Consider the following 23450-nt stretch of genomic DNA (forward strand, 5'->3'; position numbering starts at 1 on the left):
TATCTAAGCAATCATAATGAAACTAATTCCACGAAGAATTAGTTTCTATAGAACAAAATAACAAGACGGTCACGCTCTGTCTAGCACCTTTCTCTTTGCGTACTGTTTTTTAGTTTTAGCGAAAGTCAATAAACGGAAATCAATAAAGGTCATGTTAATCATTACAAAGGAAAATGAAAGAAGGCTATGTCTATAATCCAAAAAATGATCTAAGATTATCTCGATAAACTGTAAAAAAAACATAATCACATGTTACGAAAGTATGGAAAAACAAAAATATCCTAACATATAAATAAAGTTCCTCCGAGGCTGTCAGGAGGAGATGCTTGCAACCTGATCCTGTGTCTGTGTCTCCTCATTCGCCAACGCAGTCCTTTCCTACGAGACCCACTCCAGCTGGAGCTGGACTCCGGCAGCATGGAGATAATACGAACCAGGCAGATCTTGGTCCTTCCTCTGGGATCCCTCCCTGCAGTCTACTAGGCCCAGGGGCGCGACCTCGCCACCATGAACACATAGGCAGCTTAGGCCTACCCTCTTCCCAACCAACGTGGTTCAAAAGGAGAGACTTCCTGGAGCAGAAGGGGGAAGACCACCTTTACCTTTTTTGGCTCGGAGCACTCGCCCCAGCCTCTGGGCCTCCTGCCGCCGGGAGCCACCGTGAGATGAGATCTGAATGAGAACATTTGCTTCTGGCAGATCAAACGATGTGTCGCCCACCTACAGAAATGAAACTGCTGTGAGTCTGGGAAGGTTTTTTATTTGGGACAGAAAGAAAAAAAAATCAATTGGCCCTGAACTTAAATAAGCTCTCTAGATAACTGAGAAAGATAATCACCATCCTCTTCTCTCTCTACCAGATGCAGGCAGGCCTCTAGGACCTACTGTGAATTCTCTGGAGAGCTGGCCTCAAGGAGCCGTCAGGACCCACAGTCCCCACCCGCTGTCTCAGCAACATTGCCAGTACGGGCTGCTGGGGCCCAGCGACGAGAGGGCCCTAGCAACAGACACTCTCCGTAAATGATCCCTCTTCTTTTTTTGCTACAGAAACATGTCTGAACAAAACCATCCACACTCTCAACTGGAGGCCACTGAAACCACCGGCACGTGCGGGACACATGACCTGGTAAGGGCCACTGTCCACACTGGGCTGGATCTGGCTCTGGGTAACGGCCTCTGCTTGAGGGTTCCAACCACTGAGGTTCCCAAGCACACATCAAAGTTTGGCACTTACTGACCCAGCCATGATCACTTTATTAGTAAATCTCATTTATTTTGAGCTTTGGGTCTGTTCTAATCTGAATGACCGCTCTACACTATTGGGCCACAGCTTCTAAGAGCATCACCCAGCTGGGCCTTCATGAGTTTGCGTCGTGCTTACCTTGACCACCCACCATCGAGGCACACGAGGAACCAAGAGAAAGGCTGCCTGAAGCCCACAGCAATCTCTAACTCCACAAAGAGAACCTCATCTGAATGCCTACTTTGGCCACAATAGGTAATGAAAATTTCCCCCTTAGATAAATAAAATATAATTTAAAATTCCCATATCCTCAAAAGAAGCGGGAAAAATCTCAGTCAAGCAGAGACTTTATAGATCATCCACAGTACATTAAACCCTGCATCTGCTCCTTCTGCTACCCATCAGGAAGCACTGTCTCCAGACACAGAAACACTGGAATGAAAACTGACACGTCATGTCCCTTCAACAAACATGAATTCACTGTCTAGAAATCCCCGTGTCCCCCCTAACCCAGGCGGTGCTGGTACCTCACCACCACCCTGCATGCCACACAGACCTTGGATATGAAGATGGTGTTGATTTTGGGGTTGTGCTTGAAATTCTGGAGAATCTGCATCCTCTCTCCTTGGGATGTAGGACCATAGATATAGGGTCTAAAGAAGAATGAAGCTGCATTAGGAAGGCCACAGAATCACCCCCTCAATTATCCTGAAAGCACATTAGAGGGAAAGGGAGCTCCTGCAAGGTTTCTCTCTTCCAGGAAGCCCTCCGTCATGCAAGAATATCAGGAGAAGGCCCATAAAAATGAGTGGCTACAGACCCTCCGCCAACGTTCTGGTCACCACTCTCTTCAGGATTCCTTTACTTTTTCCTTTTTTCTTTGTTTATGCTTTTTCCTGAGTCAACATCCCTCGATCTAAGCTTCATGTCGACACAACTAGTGCTAACACAGAATCCAGGTGGGACTGTGGGCTAGTGAGGACGTTGCTGGTGATTCCTGAGAAGCTCTTTCTAGCTGTAGGGCCGTAGCTGGGATGCTGGCCCAGTCAGCCTTGCCTTCCTGGCCCCCGGCCCATACAGTCTGACCCCAGCTCCACCAGAGTGCTCACTCGGCCTGCCACTCCTGATGCCAACTTGCTCCCACCTTCGGAGCCCAGCTCAAAGATGGTGCCCCACCAAAGCAGCGCAACTCTAGCCCCTGATCCCTGGGCTGAGGGTGACCGGACGCCCTTTTCTATTTGCTCTGAGTCTGACCACCTGCTCCTCTGTCTCACCTGGTTCCTGGCTCTGGGGCCACAGAACCAGACCTTTAGATCCTAAGAAGCTCCTGAGAGCTTCCAGAGGAAGAGAAAAAATCAAACAAACCGAGCACCTTCTGCACTCCGGCTTGGGGAAGAGAAGCCGCCTGGTGGCAACTCCAACTTTTCAATTCTTACTTGTTCAGCCTAATGGCATATTCCTTCAGTGCAAACACGTTGTCAGCAAAGACAATAATCTTGTCATTCCTCCTTTCATGAAACTTGATCAGAAACTGGCAAGCTCTGAATTTGTTGGGGTTCATGGTGTACAGCAAGATTCGTTTCTTGGTTTTAATTGCCACATACTCCCGGTAAAACTCAGGAGACATTGGGCACCAGACCTGTGACACAGTAAGAACCACGGGTCAGTTCGCAAGTTGAAACACCACATGATTAGAAACATTTGAAGACCATTCACTTAGCAGTACTAGCTTTAAAATAAATCAAAAAGGGGTGCCTGGGTGGCTCAGTCGGTTAGGCATTGGACTCTTGATTTCAGCTCAAGTTGTGCAAACGAGCCCCATGTCAGGCTCCAAGCTGGGCATGGAGTCTGCTTAAGATTCTCTCTCCCTCTTCCTCTCCCCATCTCCTCCTTTCTAAAAAATAAAATAAATAAAAAATAAATAAAATATATATATATATATATATAAACCAAATCAAGTACCTAATGGTGAACCAGGACACTCTCATATTTCTCTCTTAACATATAGATTTTTAAATGTATCGATATCCAGGGAATTACTTTTACACCAGCTCCAGGTAAGGGAAATCAGGTTCTCAACCAGTGGTCCAAGTAATCCCTCCTGTTTAGACCACCCCTTCACGCACAAGTCTACGCACAGCACTGGTATGGAGAACCACACACACAAACTTCCTAGCTCTGTTGTTGAGTCAGCCTAGCAATGACATCCTAGGAGTAATGAACTCAGCTAGCACCTAGATCCTGGTTTGTAAATTTCATTCTCTACTAAAAGGGCACCCTGGAGAAATGGCTGATTCCAGGACCAGGGTGGGTAGGGAAAGTACCAGCTGAGTCTAAAATATCCTGCTGTGCCAGAAAGTAAGGAAGTGCTCAAAGAATGATGGGGACATGTCAAACGGATACAGAAGCCAGCTGGAAGGGGGTCCCGTTGGTTGCATCGGAGACAATTTGATCATTCGAGTAAGAATGACAGTAACACTCCTGAGGGCCTCCTCTGTGCTGGGCCCTGTGCATGGGCTGCCAGCACGGTAAAGGAAGCTCAGACAAATACACTGAAGTGCCATGGGTTTTAAAGGTCTCAAGGCTGTGAACACACAAAAAGGACCCTCTGGAAATTTGTACTGAACAGGCCATAAAGCCTATCCTGACAGGCTCAGAATTCTGTGACCAGTGCCACTTCTGTGTGATCATCACAGGCCCTTTCTTCACGCTGCAACCAACGTGGAATTAGCTGCCATCGTTACATGCTGAAACGGGGCTGAGCTCAAATTCCTAGGTTTTGCTGCTGTATTTTCTGATTCCTCTCAGGCCACGTCCTGTCCACATCCACATTGGAATTTCTCGTTCTTGACCAAAAAAGCAATTCTTTTTTCACAGTAAAATCTTTAAAATTATGCATTTCACAGAATATGAATGGTCCATAAACGTATGAAACAATACTCAACGTGTCATTAGTAAACAGGAAAATACATATTGAGATCATAAAGGAATACCATTTTCATACTTACCATGTCAGCAAAAATTAAACAAAAATAAAACTATTATGTGTTGGAGAAGATGTGGAAAAACCTCGCTCACCCTTGATGAGAAGGTCAACTGATACAAAACAGAGTTTTCTAGGATGCAACTAGTAAAGTGAACATCCACATAGCCTTTGACCCAGAAATGTTATTCCTAGGTATATCTGCCAGAGCAGTGGACTTCACAGTTGAATCATTTTACATCACAAACTAAACAGTCATATGTACGAACGATTTTATTAAATAACATATACCCTTAATATGTATTATGCTTTCTGGCAGAATCTATTCTATACTGGTCATGACCCAATAAAGTAATGTCACCAACTACTACGGAATCACAGTCCACAGTGTGAACAACACTGCTTTAGAAAAGATTACCCAAGGCCCCAAAAAACAGGTATAAAAATATTTGCAGCAACACTGTCATAACAGCAAAAAAAAAACTAAGCTCCAAATTTACAGAAACAAAATAAATCAGTGGCTCACTAGGGCTGGGAGCAGAAGCAAAGATTCATGGCAAATGCGCATGAGGGAAATCTGTGGTGGTGGGAAGTTCAACTCTAAAACTGGAGTGTGAGGATGGCTACAGAACTCTTTACACTTACTAAGATCACAGAATTTCTAAATCACAGTATTTACTTACAACAGGTGAATGTTAAGAAACATGAATTCAATAGCTTATACCTCAGTAAAGCTATTGAAAAGACAACTTAGCAACCTAAATGTCTGTCAACATTAGAGATTTTATTTTTACTTGCTGTGTAATATTCCATTATATATCAAATTGTGGTGTATTTGTACAATGGAATACTACAGCGCAATTCAAAAAAATGAACTACAGCTACTTGCATCTTCAAAAAAGTAATACATTCTGCAAGAAATAAAAGCACTAACAGACATATATAACCAGGTCCTATTTATATACACACACTTTTTTTTTCTAAGATTTTATTTATTTATTTGAGAGAGAGAGTAAGCAAGCACAAGCAGGGGAGGAGTAGAGGGAGAGGGAGAAGCAGACTCCCCAATGAGTAGGGAGCCCAATGTGGGGCTCCACACCAGGACTCCAGAATCACGACGTGAGCCAAAGCCAGACGCTTAACTGACTGAGCCACCCAGGCATCCCTGAAGACTTTTTTTTAAGGCAAAGCTAAGCAAAATAGGTGAGGGAAATATACACAGGAGATAAAACAATAAAGGGAAGCAAGAGAGTGACAAACCCAAGTTCCACAACAGTGGATACCCTGGCAGGGGAAGAGAAGCAAGTGGAGAGGAATAGGGGGCCTCACAGATTTCTGCAACACTCTGCTTTGTAAAATGGGTGCTGATTATGAAGATGCAACTACAGGGTAGGGAAGTTTTCAGCAGAGCAAGTCCACCTGCACAGGTTCTTCACACTCACCTTTACCCGAGAGGCCCCCTTCTGCCCCTTCACCCCAGCCAGTGAGTGACAGTCACTTCAAGGTGCCAGAAAGGATTTTTGTTGTTGTTCCTTGTAAGGAGACTTACCTTTGAACATGTACTTTAAGCATTTACCCGTGCAGGTATTCACTGCAGAATAAGATCGGGACAATGTGTTTCCCAGTGTGTTCAGAAATAAAATGATCTAGGCCACAGGTGCCTTCTGGGGGCATCAAATCCAAGAGGCTTGGACACTGGGGTGGCCTGGATGGTTGCCCACGCAGGACAATCCAAGAATCCCTCAAGGGTGAGGGTGGGTGGGAACAGCCTGAGGTGCTCCCTCCCAGAGAAGAGGAGGAGCATGAATTTTGGAGTCAAACCAGCCTGGATTAGCATCCCGACTTGTGCACTTACTCACTGTGTGCCCCTGGAACGTTGATTCTGCTTCCCAAGTCTGCGGAGTGGGAAGAACACTGCCCACCACACCAGGGTGGGAGTGGGGGGCCTGAGGCAACAGGATGAGGTGGCGGCACTTTTGTGCGAGTCCTGACCTGTGTATCTGCCCATGGGGAGGTGACCTGATTCCTTTCCCCTGAACCCCGGGGGGAGTCCCTCCCTTGGAGACAGTGCTGGGAAGGAGCCGGCTACCTCAGCACACTGGACTTTGGCTATGTAGCCGTTGTTCTGCAGCTCCATCCAGTTGGCTTCGTAGAGCTTGGGCCCAATCAGAAAATTTAAATCGACGATTTTGTCATCTTCCCGGACGAGGGTTGCAGTCAAACCCAGCTTGCAGTGGGCCTGCACGATGGTGAGCACCCGTCGGAACATCTTGGCTGGGGAGACAATCAGTGCATTCACACCGTCATTTTTTTAAATGCTCAAGGACTACACACAGCCTTGTGACTTCACACTGGCCTGGGACACTATAGAGGCTAACCCCCACATTTCTGAATCACAGGAATCTGGCTCTAGACAAGAGTGACTAGGCAAGAACGCTTAATCACCACTTTCAGACCTGTCCAAAAGAGGGAAGACAAAGAGAACAAAAGGGAGAAATGGCTTTAGGGAAGTCCAAGTTAGGGAACCCCAGGATCCTTCCTTGCAACAGCTAAGCTACCAGCAGGAGCACAAATGGCAATTTGAAACATAACCTACAACACTTAAAATACCATTGAGCTCTAAATGATGCAAGGAATTTGCTCGCCCTGAAACTTATATCCAGGTTACAGGAATATGGCTGGGTAACTGGGGGATCAGAGGACAGGAGCTGCATCTGCCCGGCTTCCCACCATCTTCCCAGAAACCAAGGAGACAAAAGGGAGACATGAAACCCCAGGGACACCCTGACCCTGGAAACTCCCTTCTCCGCGCTTTTCCAATTAGATTCATCTGGTCAACCAGCAACCCCGTCTTTCTCTCTTTGGAATGTTACAATTCTTTCTGATTTATCAAATTAAATAAACACATAAGTGGGTATGAGACATTAATTTCAAAACACCCAACTGTGGGTTTCCATGGGCTCATCTTTTAAAAATCCTAATACTCTGAAAGAAGGTTAAAATGTTTGAGTCATGCTTATCTTCTAATATAATTAAAGGTAAAGCTAGTAATACTGCAGAACCAGACGTTAACAATCTGAGGAAAGACTGAACCAGAACATAAGCCAAAAACCTAAGAACAGCAAAACAGCAGAGTACTGTCTAACCCCCAACTACCAGGACTTCCAAGCCTAACGTGGTTTGCACATACACTTGGAAGACGAAGACCAGAAGCACGGTTATGTCCGAGGACCGTGCCGCTCCAGAAAGGGTAGCCAAGGACCCCAGACCAGGCTCCTCATGTCAGAAGGGCATGCGAGCCAAGGCAATGGAGACACCAACCTAATGCAGGAGCCGGGAAGGCTGCACCGGATAGCCCAGAGATTCTATCAACCCAAGGGAAGCACAAGTCTCGACCCCGCCTGGACACTCTGCAGCCAGAAAGTCCTTCCTATGGCATCTGCCCTGCAAACGGGTCACGTCCCACTACCACATTCTCTAACAGCCCTATGGCTGTCAGGAGGAAGAACTCACATACGATATAGTGCATGGCTTGACAAATTTTACACAGGTATGTGCCTGTGGAATCACCCAGGTCAAGGTAAGTCCTCTTAACACCTGGAAGTCTCTCCTCTGACCCCTCCTGTCAATACCAGCACTCTCCCTCAACGGAACCAGATCTGACTTCAGTCATCCAAACTTTCTATAAATACAATCACAATACACACTTTGTGGGTATGACTTATTTCACTGTACGTTATGTCACAGTTGTCACTTGACATTTATTTGTGTGATTTTTTTGTCCCTCCCACTTCATCTCCAGTCCAAGCACAATGCCTGATACTCAGTGAGCTCTTAATAAATACTTGCTAAAATAATGAAGTTGGCACAGTGTCCTACATGCAGTAGGCACTTAATATATGCAAGTCCTGCAGTGCAAATTTCTTATTAATATAGTGACCCAAAAGGACCCTTCTTGGAAGATGTATAAAACCACCACAGCAACCTTTACCTTTTGAGATAGATCTCAAAGATTTATCATTCTACCTAATCCAACATGGCAGATGTTTAACAATCAAGAAACTTATTGTGATTTATTAGAATTCCCTTATTTAACATTGGCTCTCTGGCCCAGTGAGTGTGGCCAGGCCAAGGGGTGCACAAGACAGAACTCAGAATTCTTTACGGCTGTTTGGTTTTACTCTCCTATCCAGCCAGAGACAAACTGACCCAGCGAACCAGGGAAGAAAGACACACATAGACACCCACGGCGAGCATAAAATTTTGTGGGGGTACACCTCTGTATCCTCATCACCAGGCAACCAATCCCAAGCCTGGCAGCTGCCCTCTAAAACCTGGGACATAGGCTAAAGAGGAACATCAACATAAACTAAATACACACACAAGCAGAAAGCCTCAAGTTTTCCCAAGCTTCAAACACAGCCTCCAACTAAACCGCTACATGGCAATTCCAAATTCATCTGTAGGATGTGATTCTCTAGGTCACCAATTTCTAATCCAATCAGATGCAATACCCCCCACTCCTTAATTTCCTTTTCTTTTAGTTTTTAAATTAGCACACAGTAAAACTGGTGGGTGGGTGGGATTGGTTCCATAAATTTTAACACATGTATAGATTCATGTAACCACTCCCATAATCAGGATACAGACCAATGCATTACCCCAAACACTCCCTTGTGCTCTCCCTGTACTGTCACACCCTCCTCAACCCCTGGCACCCACTGATCTGCTCTCCATCACTATCCTTTTGTCTTTTTAAAGGCACCATACACTATATAACCTTCTGAGATGGGTTGATTTCACTCAACACGTACCTCTGGAGATTTATTTAAGCTGTTGCACACAGCAACCGTGTGTTCTGTTTCATGGCTAAGTAGTGTTCCAGGGGAGGGATGGACCCATTTGTCTATCTGGTCACCCACTGCCAGGCATTTCGGTTGCTTCCAGGTTTTGGAGACTCTGACTACAGCCACTATAAACATTCAGGAGCAGCTTTTTGTGTAAACCTGAGTTTTCATTCTCTAGGATGAATGCCCAGGGGTGGGCCTGCTGAGTCATATGGCAATTTTCTAAGAAACTGCCGAACTTTTCCACAGTGACCGTACATTTTGCGATTCCCCTGGTGACACATGCTAGCTGCTCTGTCCTCTCGTCAGTACTCATTACTGTCACTAGTTTCCATTGTAGTCACTGTGATGGGTGTGTAGCGGCATCTCATCTCCTGGTATTAATTTGCATTTTCCTCAGGGCTAATGATGCGGAACATCTCTTCCGATGCTTCTTGGCATCTGTACATTCTCTTCGGTGAAATGTCTATTCTTGTCTTTTGCCCATTTACTAACATCTTTGCCACTACCAGAATGTCCAACTGGCAATCAAATGAATGTGTTTAAAGCCTAACCTTCCCTCTATGGCTTTCAACATCTCAATTAATGGCCACTCCTTCCTTCCAATTACTAATGCCAAAAAATTTACAGTCGTCCTTCATTTCTCTTTCTCTCAGATCCCACATCCAGCCGGTCAGCTTCACCCTCACAGTACATCCAGAAGTAGATTACCTTTATTCTTACTCTTGCTGGTACCCACCCCACCGCTTCTACCCTTGCCTCCTCCAGTCTACTCTCAGCACAGCAGCGAGGGTGGTATTTTTATAGCCATAAATCAGATCATGTCACCCTCTGCTCAGATCCCTCAAATGGCTTCCCACCCACTCACAGTACAAGCCAAAGGCCATACAGTGATCTATGAGGTCCTATGGCATTTGGCCCACACTCTATCCTGCCTGCCCCTCTCTAACCTTGGCTTTGACTGTTCTCGTCTATGTCCCTCCCACCACACAGGCACCTTGCTGTGCTGGACCATGCCAAGTACTCTCCCACCTCAGGACTAACACCCTGTTCCTTCAACCTGAAAGACCCCTGATCCCTACCTGGCTTGCTGTGAACATCTCTAGGTATATTCAGACATCCAGGAGTGCTGGAGGGGCTCTCATTGCACCAAAAAGAAAAGATGCTAGGGCCATTTTGGCCATATTTCAAATATATGAAAATGCCTCTGATTTCATTTCATTCAGAGAAATCTCTAATTTACACTTCTTAATTTATCAGGGCTCCCCCTTCATTTGTTTTATCAAAAAAGATTTGCCTAGACTACTACTCAGCAATAAAAGGGAAGACCCTATCAATACATGTTATTATCGATAAATCATCATGCGAAGTAAAAGCAGGCACATATAAGAAAATATGTATTATATGATTCTGTTAATAAGATGTTTCCAGAAAAGGCAAATCTACAGAGACAGGAAGCACTTCAATGGCCCCTGGGGCTGGGGGTGAAAGCACTGACTATAAATGAGTATGAGGGAGAGGTTCTAAAACTGGATCATGGTGATAGCTGCACAAGTTCACAAATTAACTAAAAATCTTGAATTGTACACTTACAATGGGTGGATTTTATCAGTGGATATTATATCAATATAGCTGTTATTTAAAAAAAAAAAAAGACTGCTTGCAACACTTGGAGAAGTAGGGCTTCTATAATATATTAAGAATCAATACTTTGGGCTTCAAATAAAACAAACACCACTACAGCAAGGACTTCAGTGCTCCTGGTCCAGTTTTCATTGCACCACAAACCAGTGGGTTAAGGGTAAGCGGAGCTGCAACAGTAAGATGGAGGAAGAAGGGAAATACCATCTTCTGAATGACTATGCTGGGCCCATGATTAAGGAAGCTGTGAAGGGATACACCCATCCACCACCCACCCTCATCCCCACCCCCACATGCTTATGACTTACTTTAAACCTCTACCCAGCAAGCCTTTCTACCAAGACGGATGTACTACACAGCAGTCCTTCCCTCAACCCAAAAAGTGGAAATCAATTTCTGTCTCTGAAATGAGAGGGCAACTCAGCTTTCAGCCTGCTTACCTGGTATGGTATGGACTTCATCCAGGATCATGAGGCCCCACTCCTGAGTTTTGAGCCACTCCATGACTCGCTCAGCCTCCCAGGACCTTTTGGTGGTGTGGCCCAGCATGGAGTAGGTGCTAATGGCAATGGAGCAGCCTATGGGCTTGTCCTTGGCGTCGGAGGTGAAGCGGCAGATCTGGCTGTCGTCGATGGCGGACCACATCTTGAACTGGGCTTTCCACTGCTCCACAGACACAGCTGAGTTGCCCAGCACCAGACAGCGCTTTCTCACAGTGCATGCAGCTGTCACGCCAACCAGGGACTTCCCAGCACCTGTGCAAAACCAAAGGGCAATGAAAACCAGGCCAGGTTGCAATGGACACAGACAGACAGAATGACTCATCAACACACGAATCTGGGTGAATCCTCACAGCTGATGTTGTGAGGCACTTATTGCTCCAGAGCCTCTGTTTTCTTCTTTATAAAAAGGAGACATGCTCAGCTCATGCCAAACACGAGAATTAAAAGAGACAAGCCCCAGGCCCTCCTGTACCATTTTCCATGAATTCTGTTCAAACGTTGAAATCTCTAAACAAACCAGAGGTGAGAGACATTCCCATTGTTTGCCATTTTGAACGTGAGAAAATGAAAGCTGAGGACAACCTGCCCAAGCCATGGGGAGGTGGCGCTGCTGGGGCACACGGACCGCACAGAGGGCTCGGTACAAGGCAGCTGGGCTGAGAGCTCAGGATTATGGGAAAGGCGGACCCTACTGGCACAGACAGAAGCGAAATTCCAGGGCTTCCAAGTTTACTATCACCCATCATTTGAAGATCAAGATAAAAATCAAGCTCTTCCTTTTAAACAGCAATTCCTCTTTTACTAGGCATGTGCATCAAAATCACCCAGGGTGATTTAAAAAAAAAAGAAAGAACCTGAAGGCACAGGCCTCTCCCGTGGAGATTCTAACCTCCTTAAGTCTGAAGTAGGGCCCTCAGGTGAATCTGTTGTGACCTGTGGCCAAGAATGCTGGCCAGGACCTGACATGACTTAGGACAAATGACATCAGACAGGTGCCAGGGGGGCTGCACGGCCTTTCTTGGATGTGTACACTGTAATAAGCCATCCAGGAACAAGCAAGCAAAGTTTCTGTGCTAGGAAGTCCCCATATACACACAACTCACAAGACTGATTGCAAAGAACGAGACCCTAGCCCCAGTGTGTAAAATGGCACCTTCCCCTCCTCACTGTCTCACCACTCACCCTGCCTCTTCTCCAGTGCCCAAGATCTGGCACTTGACTTAGTTGATCTGTTTACCCTCTCTCTACCACCAAAACAAGCTCCGTGATGTCAGAAGTGTTGTTCTATCTACCAATGCATCCCCAGTGCTGAGCTCAGAGCCCTGCACACAGCAGGCACTCAAATGTTTAAGTCATGAATGAGGGAATCATCTGACCTTCGCTGCTCGCAGGTGTAATTTAGAGAAAGGCACACAAAAGAGAGTGAGGGGAAGCTGTCAGACCGAGACGGAAGAGCCTGACCCACCTTCTTCACTCAGGTGTCACTTACCACAAGGAAGAACAATGACCCCAGAACGGGCACGTCCGTTCCCAAACATCTTCCGCAAGCTCTTCTCCTGATAAGGTCTAAGGACAGCTGTGGGTTTCAGGTCAATGTTGATATCAGGGTTAACAGAATCATTCCGGAAGTCATATTCTGCCAACAGAGGGTACTCCAGGTGGATGCAACGTTTCTGGAGTTCCTCAATCATTTCCTGGGGAGTGAGCATGAAAGAGGTTTTATAATCTTAAGTCCAAAGCGTGCTCATAAACTGTACATAATCCAAGGGGCCATTTCCTACATCTCCCTAGGACTTGTGAAGACTGCCACACCAGCCTGAGGGAGAGGACACGCAGGACTAACTCCATTAGGAGGAACGATGCTACAGCCCACAGACACCAAAATAGAGAAAGCATACAGGAACAGATGGGGACCCCTCTCCCACAGACTGCAGAGTCCATGCAGGGCTGGGCCAGCTTAAGCAGGAGTGCATGCACTAACCTGCTTGACTTCAAAAGACACTGTCTGGGTCTCTTCTTCTTCTTCCTCATCCTTGTCCATTTGTTCATAAAAGTCAAACAGGTCCGTGGGGATGTCAGATTTACCCTGTGGGTCTGTCACCCGGGAAGTAGAAGGCCCACCACTGCCTTCAGCAGTCTTGGCAATCTGTAAAAGAAAGGCAGGATCTGGACCTCTATACAACAAGCCCTCCTGCTTCCAGACGAGAGCCAAAGTTGCAAGGGGAACTGCAGCTGTAAGAAGACTGTAGGGTCCCAAGGTTGCAAATGCTGAACTAACAGCCCCTGAGAGAGCTGACATCCCAAATGCTCCCACCCCCAAGGGTGACCCAGGAGGCCACCTACGGCAGACTTGCTGGTGAAGGTCTCTGTGATGAGCTCTGTAGCCTCCCCCTCAGAGTTCCGCAGGCGGCATTCCCGGATCACTGGATCCTGGAGAAGATGCTGGATGACATCAGGGTGGGAACTTTCAACAAAGTACCTGCAAGAGGAGATGAAGGAGGGGACTACTGACCGGTACACCATTTCCAGAAGGTTCTGTTGCTCATTTGATCAGATGGTCTGGAAAGAGTGGCTTTGTACCTCTCTCTGCTCTTACTCTCCCACAGCCTTGGCCAAATCTGAGCTATGAGCTACGGGCCAAGATATGGCAAATGAGGAGCAAAACCCTGCTTTAAGTCAAATAAGGAGGGGTCTGAGTCCCAGCTCCACTGCCAGGGAGAACACAGTGGCCAGTGAACGAAATCTCCAGTCTGGGTCACTTCACTTTGCTTATTCCTTTTATCCCCTTATTCAGGGGGGTAGGTGCTAATGCACAGTCCACAAACGTGAGCTCCTTGCCCCCTTCTGTGCACAGGGTGAAAATGCCTCGGGCCAGCCTGTCACAGAATCCCTTACCTGTTGTGCTTCAGGACCAGCTTGACTTTTCCATAGCTGACAGTACACAACTGCAAGGAGTGACATCAAACAGGCACGATTAGCAATGCGCGGCTCACTCAGGACACATTCATTACTGGGCACGGCTTACTACTTACCAAGTGAAGAGCTCATTTTACTTTAGGAAAGCCCAACATGCAACCCTAAAGAGGTCAGGTCTGCCTAAATTGAGCTTTTTCTTATTAATCTCTACTTTTGAAAGTAAAACCTTGCTCTTGCCTGGCTCTGATACACATCCCTTGATTTATAAAATGCTATGTAAAATCTTTCTTTCCCCTTCCCCTTTCTTCTCCATTCCCACAGGCCCCATCCTAACCCAACGGTTCATCCAGCCACACCAGCATTATTACAGCCCCCAGCACAAAGCTGGCACAGAGTAAGGGCTCCATAATGGTTGCCTAAATTAAATGGAAAGCCTCCCGGCCTGCTCACCAATGGTCCTATTTCCCCAACTAGAATCTAAGTTTCTTGATGGAAGAGAATACAGCTAAAATCTTCCAGGTGCCCAACAATCTTTAGGATGGAACGCAGCAGAGGTTGTGTGGCGGCCATGGAAATTCACCACTCAGATCTCGGGCCGCGGCCTGCCCCTGCTGCTGCCCTCTGAATCTAGCACTGCACTGTACCAACACCTACATTCCTGCAGGCAGCTCCCGGCCAAGACTGAGCACAGCTAGCGCACTGATGAAGGGTTCATTCCAGCAAGGTGCAGGACTTCTCCCTGGGCACCTTTCCACATCACAAGAAGAGAGAACTCTCACCAGGGCTCCTGTCAGCTTCTCTGAGATTGGATGCTCTACTGTACTGGATGCCTGTGGCACTCACCTGCCACTCCAGATTTGGGGGTCTGAATCCAACTCCCTTTAGATCAGCCAAGGGCAGCAAACTCACTGTCCATCTCTTCTGAATGGCATTCACCTCTCAGGACAAACCCAAGCATGTTCAACTGCTCTTCATATGGAACCCTAGCCACCTCAACATTTGAAAGTTCTTTTTGACATTCCCAAACAGAAATTGTTGACTATTGGTCCCATGTAGGTATTCAGCCCTAGACAGTTTACCAGTTACATTAGTCTACTCAGCTGCCATACAGAACACCAGAGACTGGGAGATTTAACAACAGAAACATTTCTACAAGTCCACAATCAAGTAGCCAGTGATTAGTTTCTAATTAAGGCTCTCTTCCTGGCTACCTTTTCACCATGTGCTCCTATGACCTCTTCCTTGTGCACACACGAAGAGAAAGAGAGCATGTGAGCTTTCTGGCTGACTCTTCTTAAAAGGATGCTAATCCTACTGGATCAGGGCCCCACTCTTGTGACCTCATTTAAACTTAATTATTTCCTCATTCCAAATACAATCACATTAGGGGTTACGGCTTCAGCGTATGAATTTTGGAGGGGACACAATTCAGTCCAAAACACCATTACCTTTCGGCTGCATTCCCAAATAACCCTGGCCAAAAGGGCTGAATTAGCATCCCCAGTGCGCTAATATCCATTGTCTCAGAGCAGCTCATGGGACGTGTGGCCTCAGCAAGAACACCACGCTGGATCCAGAAGAGCAGGAGCTGGGGTAATCAGTTATGCAGGCTCCCCACATGAGATCTGAATGGCATTTTCATGACTGCCACAGGCTGACAGTGTGTAGCATCTGTCTCCACTATTACTACGTTAACAAGGAAGGCAAAAGAGCTGGCCTTAGCCCCCACTTGCCTTAATAAACTGAATAATTCCATCAGGGACTCCCGTCTTGCTGAGCTTCCTGAGGTACTCAGTGATGTCACTGGTTTGCAACCCAACACTGACAGCTGCATACAGGGAGTAGGCAGTTAGTTTGTACTCATGCACGTGGGTTGGTCGGCACACTGGCTCTGCGATGGCCACCAGGAAGTCTTGAGCGTATTTGTAAACTGGAGAGAAGGCTTCTAAGAAGATGTGGCCATCAGGAGCCTAAGAAACACCAAATGGACACAACAGACAAAGAAATTAATGAGCTGTAAAGACTATTAGACTCTTTCCCAGATCATTATCCAGAAAAGAGAAGCTGCCCAAAAAGTCTTTAACACCCGGGATGTTTTTGTAAGCACTCCTTCAGCCAACCGTGAGACCTGTTACTTTAATCAGATACAAGGAATGGAGACACAAGGACAGGTTTCCAAAGTCAGGAGCTGCTTCCCACTATTCTTCACAGGGAAAGCCCACCTTATTGGCTATCCTCAAGGTACCTTTTGGCCAGGTTTCAAATGAATGTAGAGTATTAATTACTTCAAGTTGAGCAAAAGAGCTGCCTAGCAAATACATAACTTCCATTAATTTTTTAAATGGAGAATTAAAATAATACATAGTAAATGGCATTTATTCGATAAATAAAAAAGTATTTCCATGCAGGCGATAGAAATGGAGGGAAGGTGAGTAAGAGGAAGGGCTGGAGATGAAGGCAGCCCAAGTCTAGCCAGCACATGTGTGCCACACCTGCTCATTCCTATCCTGCGCTGCTCAAACAGTATGTGTGAAAGCTCTCTCCCGGCCAGCTCCGGAGAGTGGTACCCTGCATTTCTATTTTGGGTCCACAAACTCTCGGTCCTGCCCTAGCTGAGGCTACGCTTACCACCCAGAGAGGCCTCGAGGTGTGGTCGTCCTTCAGCGGCATCTGCAGCCTGTAGTCCTTGGCTCCATATTCATCCACTTTGGTGCCGGACTCATCCACCTGCTTCCCGGCCGCCGAGGGGACCGCTTCCTGAGAGTCGTTCCCAGGGACGTCGTCTTCATCTTCTTCTTCATCCTCGTAGTGCCGCTTCTTGGACTTCTTCTTATCTGCAGATACGGATACAGAAGTGAGCCCAGCAGGAGGAACCTAGGGCTCCCTCCTAGCGGCATTTCGAGGAAGCCTGGCAGCAGCCGTATTTCACAAACGCCGCACACTCCTAGCCAAGAGCCACCTGCATGCCGCTGGCATGCACTCCCTCAAATGCTTCCCACCCGGCCCACGACACAGGGCGACCAAAGGTCAAGGATCGCCCCTGGCCCAGCGGCCTGTCGCGACAGCATGCACAGGCCGCGCGCGAGACACTGTGGGATCGGCAGCCGCTGAGAAACCCGGAGCAGCTACGACACAGGACGATGAGGACGGCGAACGCAGGCAGGCCCCAGCGCGCCCGCGCCACGTCTCACCGCGGTCCCCCCGGTCTCTTTTGCCCATGGCAGCGACAGCACCAAACAGCCGGTGCCACGGGTCTCCGCGGCGGCTGCTCCCAGGGGGACTTCCGCTTCACACCGGAAGCTCTTTCGGCAAACACACAGGAAGTCCCGCCTCTGAGCTTCCGGTCGCAGGGTGGGCGAGCGAACCTTGGGACTGCGTTTCGTCCGTGCTGTGCTCCTGCCGGAGCCCGTTTTTCGCTCTCATTCCTTCCTGTAGTGAGTCAATGAAATATTTATTGAGCGTGTTTATGGAAGTGCAGGCACTGTTTTTAGCCGCTGGGGTAGGACAGTGGACAAAGTAAGGCCCTAGCCGCCTGGAACTTAAATTCTGAAAGAGATGTGGGCCGTAAACAGATAACGGCGTTAAGAGCTCCAAGAAGAAATAAAACAGGGCCCAGAGTGACAAGCAGTGCCATTCTAAATAGAGTGACCTCAGAGTGCCTCTCTCTGGGGTAACTGGGTAATGGACATTGGGGAAGGTATGTGTTGTAATGAGCACTGGGTATTACATAAGACTGATGAATCACCTGTACCCCTGAAACAAATAATACATTATGTTAATTGAATCTAAATTTTTAAAAATGAAAAAAATAAATCACAGAGTTCCCAGAAAAAAAAAAGAATGCCTCTCTCGAGTGGCATTATTCGAGCAAAAGCGAGGCAGTGTCTTACGTAAATCCCAAGGGAGAAGCAGTGTGAGCCTAGGACTCCACCACACAGGTTTGACCTCGAACAGGAAGCTGAGAGGGGAGCAGTGTGGCTGCAAGAAGTTGGGGAGAAGACTCAGTACCCAGTACTGTACATGTAGTTTAGTGGTTCTCAAAGTGAGGTCCCCTGGCTGCATCAACATCAGACGGAAACGTTCAAACTGAATAGAGGCACAAATGCAAAGTATCAGACCCCACCCCAGACCTATTGAATCAAAACTCTAGGGACACAACAGTCTTGTCCTCCACAAGATGCTGATGGTCAGGTTTGAGAACCACTGATGTAGAGCTTTGTAGGCTCTTGCAAAAACTTTGAATTTTATTATGAAATAGGAAACTGTTAGAGATTTTTGAGCAGAGAAATGACAATCTGATTCAATATTAAAAAGCCAATCTACACTAGCTGCTGTGTTGAAGATAGCCTTTACAAGGTCAAGGGCAGCGATTGCAGCACTCCAGTTGAGAAATGCTGGCTTTACCAGGGTGGTAGGGGTAAAGGTGATGAACAGTGGTTCCAGTCTGAACGTATTTTGAAGGTAGAGTGGGAGTTGCTGACTGACAGTATATGCAAAGTGAGAGAGAGGAGTAAAGGATAACTCTAAGATTTTTGGCTTCGGCAACTGTAAAAATGATGTACCTTAAAGAAGGTACAGGTTTGAAGGGTGGTTCTAAACATACTGAATTGTGAGTGGCTGTATTAGTCCACTTGAGTGCCATAATAAAATGTCACAGACTGTGTGACTTAACAGAAATTTATTTTCCCACAACTCTGGAGGTTGGAAGTCCAAGATCAATGTCCTGCTCTCTTCCTGGCTTCAGATTACCACCTTCTTGCTTTCTTGCTGTGTCCTCACTGTGGGGTTGAGGAAAGGGCAAGAACTCTGGTGTCTCTTCCTCTTCACATAAGGACCCCAGCTCTTCCAGATTAGGGCCCCACCCTTATGACTTCATTTAAATTTTATCACTGCCTTACAGGTTCTGTCTCCAAATACAGTTCACAGTTTTCAGTTAGGGCTTCAACATATGGGTTTAGGGGAGAATACAATTCTTTCTATCCATAGCAGTGTGCTAATAGACAAATAAAATGTCAGGAAGGCAGTTGGATGTAAGCCTGAAGCTCAGGGACCTAGAAATAAAGTTTGGGAATTGTCAACATATGTATGGTACTAAAGCCATAGAACTGATGGAGGCTGCCTAGGGAATGAATGTAGGTAAAGAAAAGTTTGGGATACATTTCACAGTGAAGAAGCTGGAAGGTGGAGAACTGAGGCAACACCAGTCAAGGAGCAGAGAGGTAGCGAAATAAGGACACCTGGAAGTCCTGCTTTTATTTGACAGCATTTCAGGGTAGAGGAAGTGATCAGCTGTATTAGATGCTGCTGATCAGCTGAGCAAATTGAAGACTGAGATTCAGCCATAGAATTTGCAATGTAGAGATCAGTTCTCTGCTAAATGGCTTTCAGTAAATTGAAGGGTTTTTTGGTCCCTGCTCTAAATGAATTTCACTCAAGAAGTGGAGGAACCATAGCTTTAAAACTGGATTTTCCACTTTTCTATTTTCCATCTGATTCAAGTACTACATGCCATTTAAAAATCTTGGAAAACAGAGAAAAGCATTGCGAAGACTATTTAAATCGTACATAATACCACCCCTAGCTATTTACATTTTGGTTTATTTTCTTCCAGGCTTTTTTTTCTGCAAGTAGGTGTTTATACACCGTGAAGATGTTATTTGGACAGACGATTTTATAATCCTAACAAGCTTTTTTCACCCTTTGTTAGAATGAGTGTTTAATGACTTTAATTTTTCATGGTATCACAATATCATGATTTATTTAGCCAAGCCCTAATTTGGGGGCATTGGAGTAGTTACAATTTATCCTATTATATAAGTAGTTCTGTGATGAGTATCATTAGATATAAATCTTTAACTGTATCTTAGATTATTTTCCCAAGTCAAGTTCTGAGAAATAGAAATACTGGGTTAAACATACGGCCTTTTTTAAAGTTCTTACTGCCAAACTTGCTTAATTTTAGTGAAGGAAGTGATGAGGAAGAATGGCTAATCTAACATTTTCATAGTTAAAATATTTTGTGAACTAATATTTCACAAGAATACTCAATGGGGAAAGCATAACCTCTTCAATAAATGGTGTTGGAGAAACTGGACAATAACATGCAAATGAATGAAATTGGACCCCTATCTTACACTACTCACAAAAATCAACTCTAAGTGGATTAAAGGCTTAAATATTAGATCTGAGACCATATATAACTCCTAAAAGAAAACATAGGGGAAAAACTCCTTGACATTGTTCTTGGCAACAATTTTTGGATGTGATACCAAAAGCACAAGCAACAAAGGCAAAAATAAATAAATGGGACTACAATAAACTAAAAAGTTTCTGCATAGCAAAAGAAACGATCACAAAATGAAAAGGCAATTTTTGAAATGGGAGGAAATATTTTCAAACTATATATTTGATAAATGGTTACTATCCCAAAATAGATTTTAAAAACTCAATAGCATAAACCCAACCCTATAGCATAAAAATAAACAATCCAATTTAAAAATAGGCAGAAGAACTGAATATTTTTCTGAAGAAGTCATACAAATGGTCAACTGACATATGAAAAGATGCTCAACATCACTAATCATCAAGGAAATGCAAGTTAAAACCCCAAAGAGCTATCACCCCACACCTGTTAGAATGGCTATAAGATATAACAGATGTTAGCAAGGATGTGGAGAAAAGGGAATTCTGGTGCACTGTTGGTGGGAACATAAATTGGAGCAGCCACTATGGAAAACAGTATGGAGGTACCTCAAAAAATAAAAAATAGAACTACCATATGATCCAGCAATCTCACTTCTGGGTATTATTCTAAGGAAATGAAAACAGGGTCTCAAAGAAATATCTGCACTCCCATGTTTACTGCAGGATTATTCACTATAGCCAAGATATGAAAACAACCTAAGTGTTTGTCAATGTATGAATATATAAAGAAGATGTGGTGCATATATATATATACAATGAAATAGCCATGAGAAAGAGGAAAATCCTGACATTTATGACAAAATGGATGGACTGTGAGGGCATTATGCTAAGGGAAGTCAGATGGAGAAAGTGTATGATGTCACTTATAAGTGAAACCTAAAAAATATCTGGACTCATAGAAACAGAGTAGTGGTGGTTACCAGGGGCAGAGGGAGTGGAGGAAATAGGGAGTTGCTGGTCAAGTAATAATATTTCCAGTTAGAAAATAAATTAGTTCTAGGGAGCTAATCTATAGGATAGTGATTATGGTTGATAATACTGTATTATAGGCTTGAAAGTTGCTAAGATGGTAGATCTTAATGTTCTCACCAAAATAAAGAAATGGAAGCCGTGTGATATAATGGATAATGCTTTGGTGGTAATCATATTGCAATATATAAATGTATCAGGTCAACAGATCATATTTCTCAAGCTTACATAATGTTATATGTTAATTATATCTCAATTAAGCTGGGGGGGTATTTTGTAATATGAAAGAACACCTACATTTATCACAGAAGTTTAAAAATTACATATAAGCACAAATAATAACCACTCATAACTCCACCACTTGAGTGACATACATATCCTCCTGATATTTTTTCTATTTTTTTTTAAAGATTTTATTTATTTATTTGACAGAGAGACACAGCCAGAGAGGGAACACAAGCAGGGGGAGTGGGAGAGGGAGAAGCAGGCTTCCCGCTGAGCAGGGAGCCCGATGCGGGGCTCCATCCCAGGACCCTGGGATCATGACCTGAGCCGAAGGCAGACGCTTAACGACTGAGCCACCCAGGTGCCCCTTTTCTAACTATTTTTAAGTAAAAAGTGGGATCATACTATACATCTCATGTAACTTGCTTTCTTTTAGTCAGTAATAATACATGGTGAAGCGTTCCATTGTATGGATATACTAGTTTATTTGCTCAATCCCTGTGATGGTTCATTTTGTGTGTCAACCTGGCTAGATTATGGTGTCCAGTTGTTTGGTCAAACACCAGCTTAGATGTTGTTAATTAAGTTAGTTTTTAGATATAATTAACATTTACAAGCAGTAGACTTTAAGTAAAGCAGAATATCTTCAATAACGTGGGTGGGCCGCATCCATTCAGTGAAGACCCCAAGAGAAAAGCAGGTTTCCCAAGGAAAAAGGAATTCTGCAACACAGAAGTTTTGCCTCTCTGGAGAACCCTAATACAGATTTTGGTAAAGGGAAGTGAGGTGCTGCTGTAACAAATACCTAAATATGGGACCTGAAGGGTGTTATGCTAAGTACAATAAGACAGAAAAAGACAAACCCCTTATGATTTTACTTATATGCAGAATCTGAAAAACAAATGAACCAAGAAAAACAGAAACAGACCCATAAATACAGAGAACTAGTGATTGACAGAGCAGAGTGGGTGGGGGTGGGCAGGCAACATAGTCGAAGGGGATTAAGAGGTACAAATTTCCAGCTATGAAAAAGTAAGTCCCAGGAATGAAAAGTCAACAGGGAATATAGTCAGTAACACTGTAATAACTCTGTATGCTGACAGACTTATCATGGTGAGCATTTCATAATGTATAGAATTGTTGAATCACTATGTTGTACACCTGAAACATATTTTCTGTCAACTATATTTCAATTTTAAGTATTTTTAAATAAAAATGTGGGAGTGGCTTTAGAATTGGGTAATGGGTAAAGGATGGGGGAATTTTGAGATGCAGGATAGAAAAAGCCTAGATTGCCTATTGATAGAAATATAGACGTTAAATGTGATTCTGGTGAGGTTCAGAGGGAAATGAGGAAGATGAATTGGAAACTACAGGAAAGGTGATCCTCGTTACAAAGCGGCAGAGAACTTGGCTGCATTGTGTTCTTTTGGGTGGAAGGTAGAACTTATAAGCAATGAAGTTGGATATTTAGCAAAGGTTGAAGGTGTGGCCTGCTAATAGTAAAATGTGAGAGGAAAAAGATAAATTGAAGGAATTGTGAAGCAAAAAGGAACTAGGATTTGAAGATTTGTAAAATTCTCAGCCTATCGGTATCGCAAATAATGAGAAAGTATGCTCTGGAGAAAACACAAAGGCTGTGGCTGGACAACCATTTGCTAAAGACATTAGGCTTGTGATCCATGGACCCAGTAAACTATCTCAGCAGAAATGCTGATGGCTTGGAAGGGGACAGAAATGGGATGAAAAACAGGCTGTCAGACTTTTGTGATTCTGTAGGCAGGAAAAGAACTGATAGAACTATTTGGCTGTAGACATGTTATCCTTCAAGAAGAGGGAAGAATGATTTGAGGGCAGCTCAGAGGCCCCCCAGAGGGGACAGGCCCAGGATGCAAGTCTGCTGAGCCTTCGGGTCATTC

At 45.0% G+C, this 23450-nt stretch overlaps 1 protein-coding gene across 1 annotated transcript in view; it reads right to left on the bottom strand.

The window, feature by feature from the left end:
• The window catches only part of ERCC3 (ERCC excision repair 3, TFIIH core complex helicase subunit), a 25127-nt gene extending 7693 nt beyond the window's left edge, over positions 1–17434 (bottom strand). The window contains exons 1-12 of the mRNA XM_032412600.1: positions 17325–17434; positions 16762–16967; positions 15867–16103; positions 14113–14162; positions 13561–13696; positions 13199–13363; positions 12707–12911; positions 11155–11469; positions 6316–6500; positions 2680–2882; positions 1800–1896; positions 603–720 (exon numbers count right to left, since the gene is read on the bottom strand). Coding sequence (XP_032268491.1) covers positions 603–720; positions 1800–1896; positions 2680–2882; positions 6316–6500; positions 11155–11469; positions 12707–12911; positions 13199–13363; positions 13561–13696; positions 14113–14162; positions 15867–16103; positions 16762–16967; positions 17325–17352 — 1945 coding nt within the window. The 5' untranslated portion in view covers positions 17353–17434. The remainder of the gene's footprint in view (positions 1–602; positions 721–1799; positions 1897–2679; positions 2883–6315; positions 6501–11154; positions 11470–12706; positions 12912–13198; positions 13364–13560; positions 13697–14112; positions 14163–15866; positions 16104–16761; positions 16968–17324) is intronic.
• Positions 17435–23450: the final 6016 nt, after the last annotated feature.

The sequence above is a fragment of the Phoca vitulina genome, unplaced genomic scaffold, assembly GCF_004348235.1.
Source record: "Phoca vitulina isolate PV1807 unplaced genomic scaffold, GSC_HSeal_1.0 scaffold1, whole genome shotgun sequence".
Taxonomy (NCBI): Eukaryota; Metazoa; Chordata; class Mammalia; order Carnivora; family Phocidae; genus Phoca; species Phoca vitulina.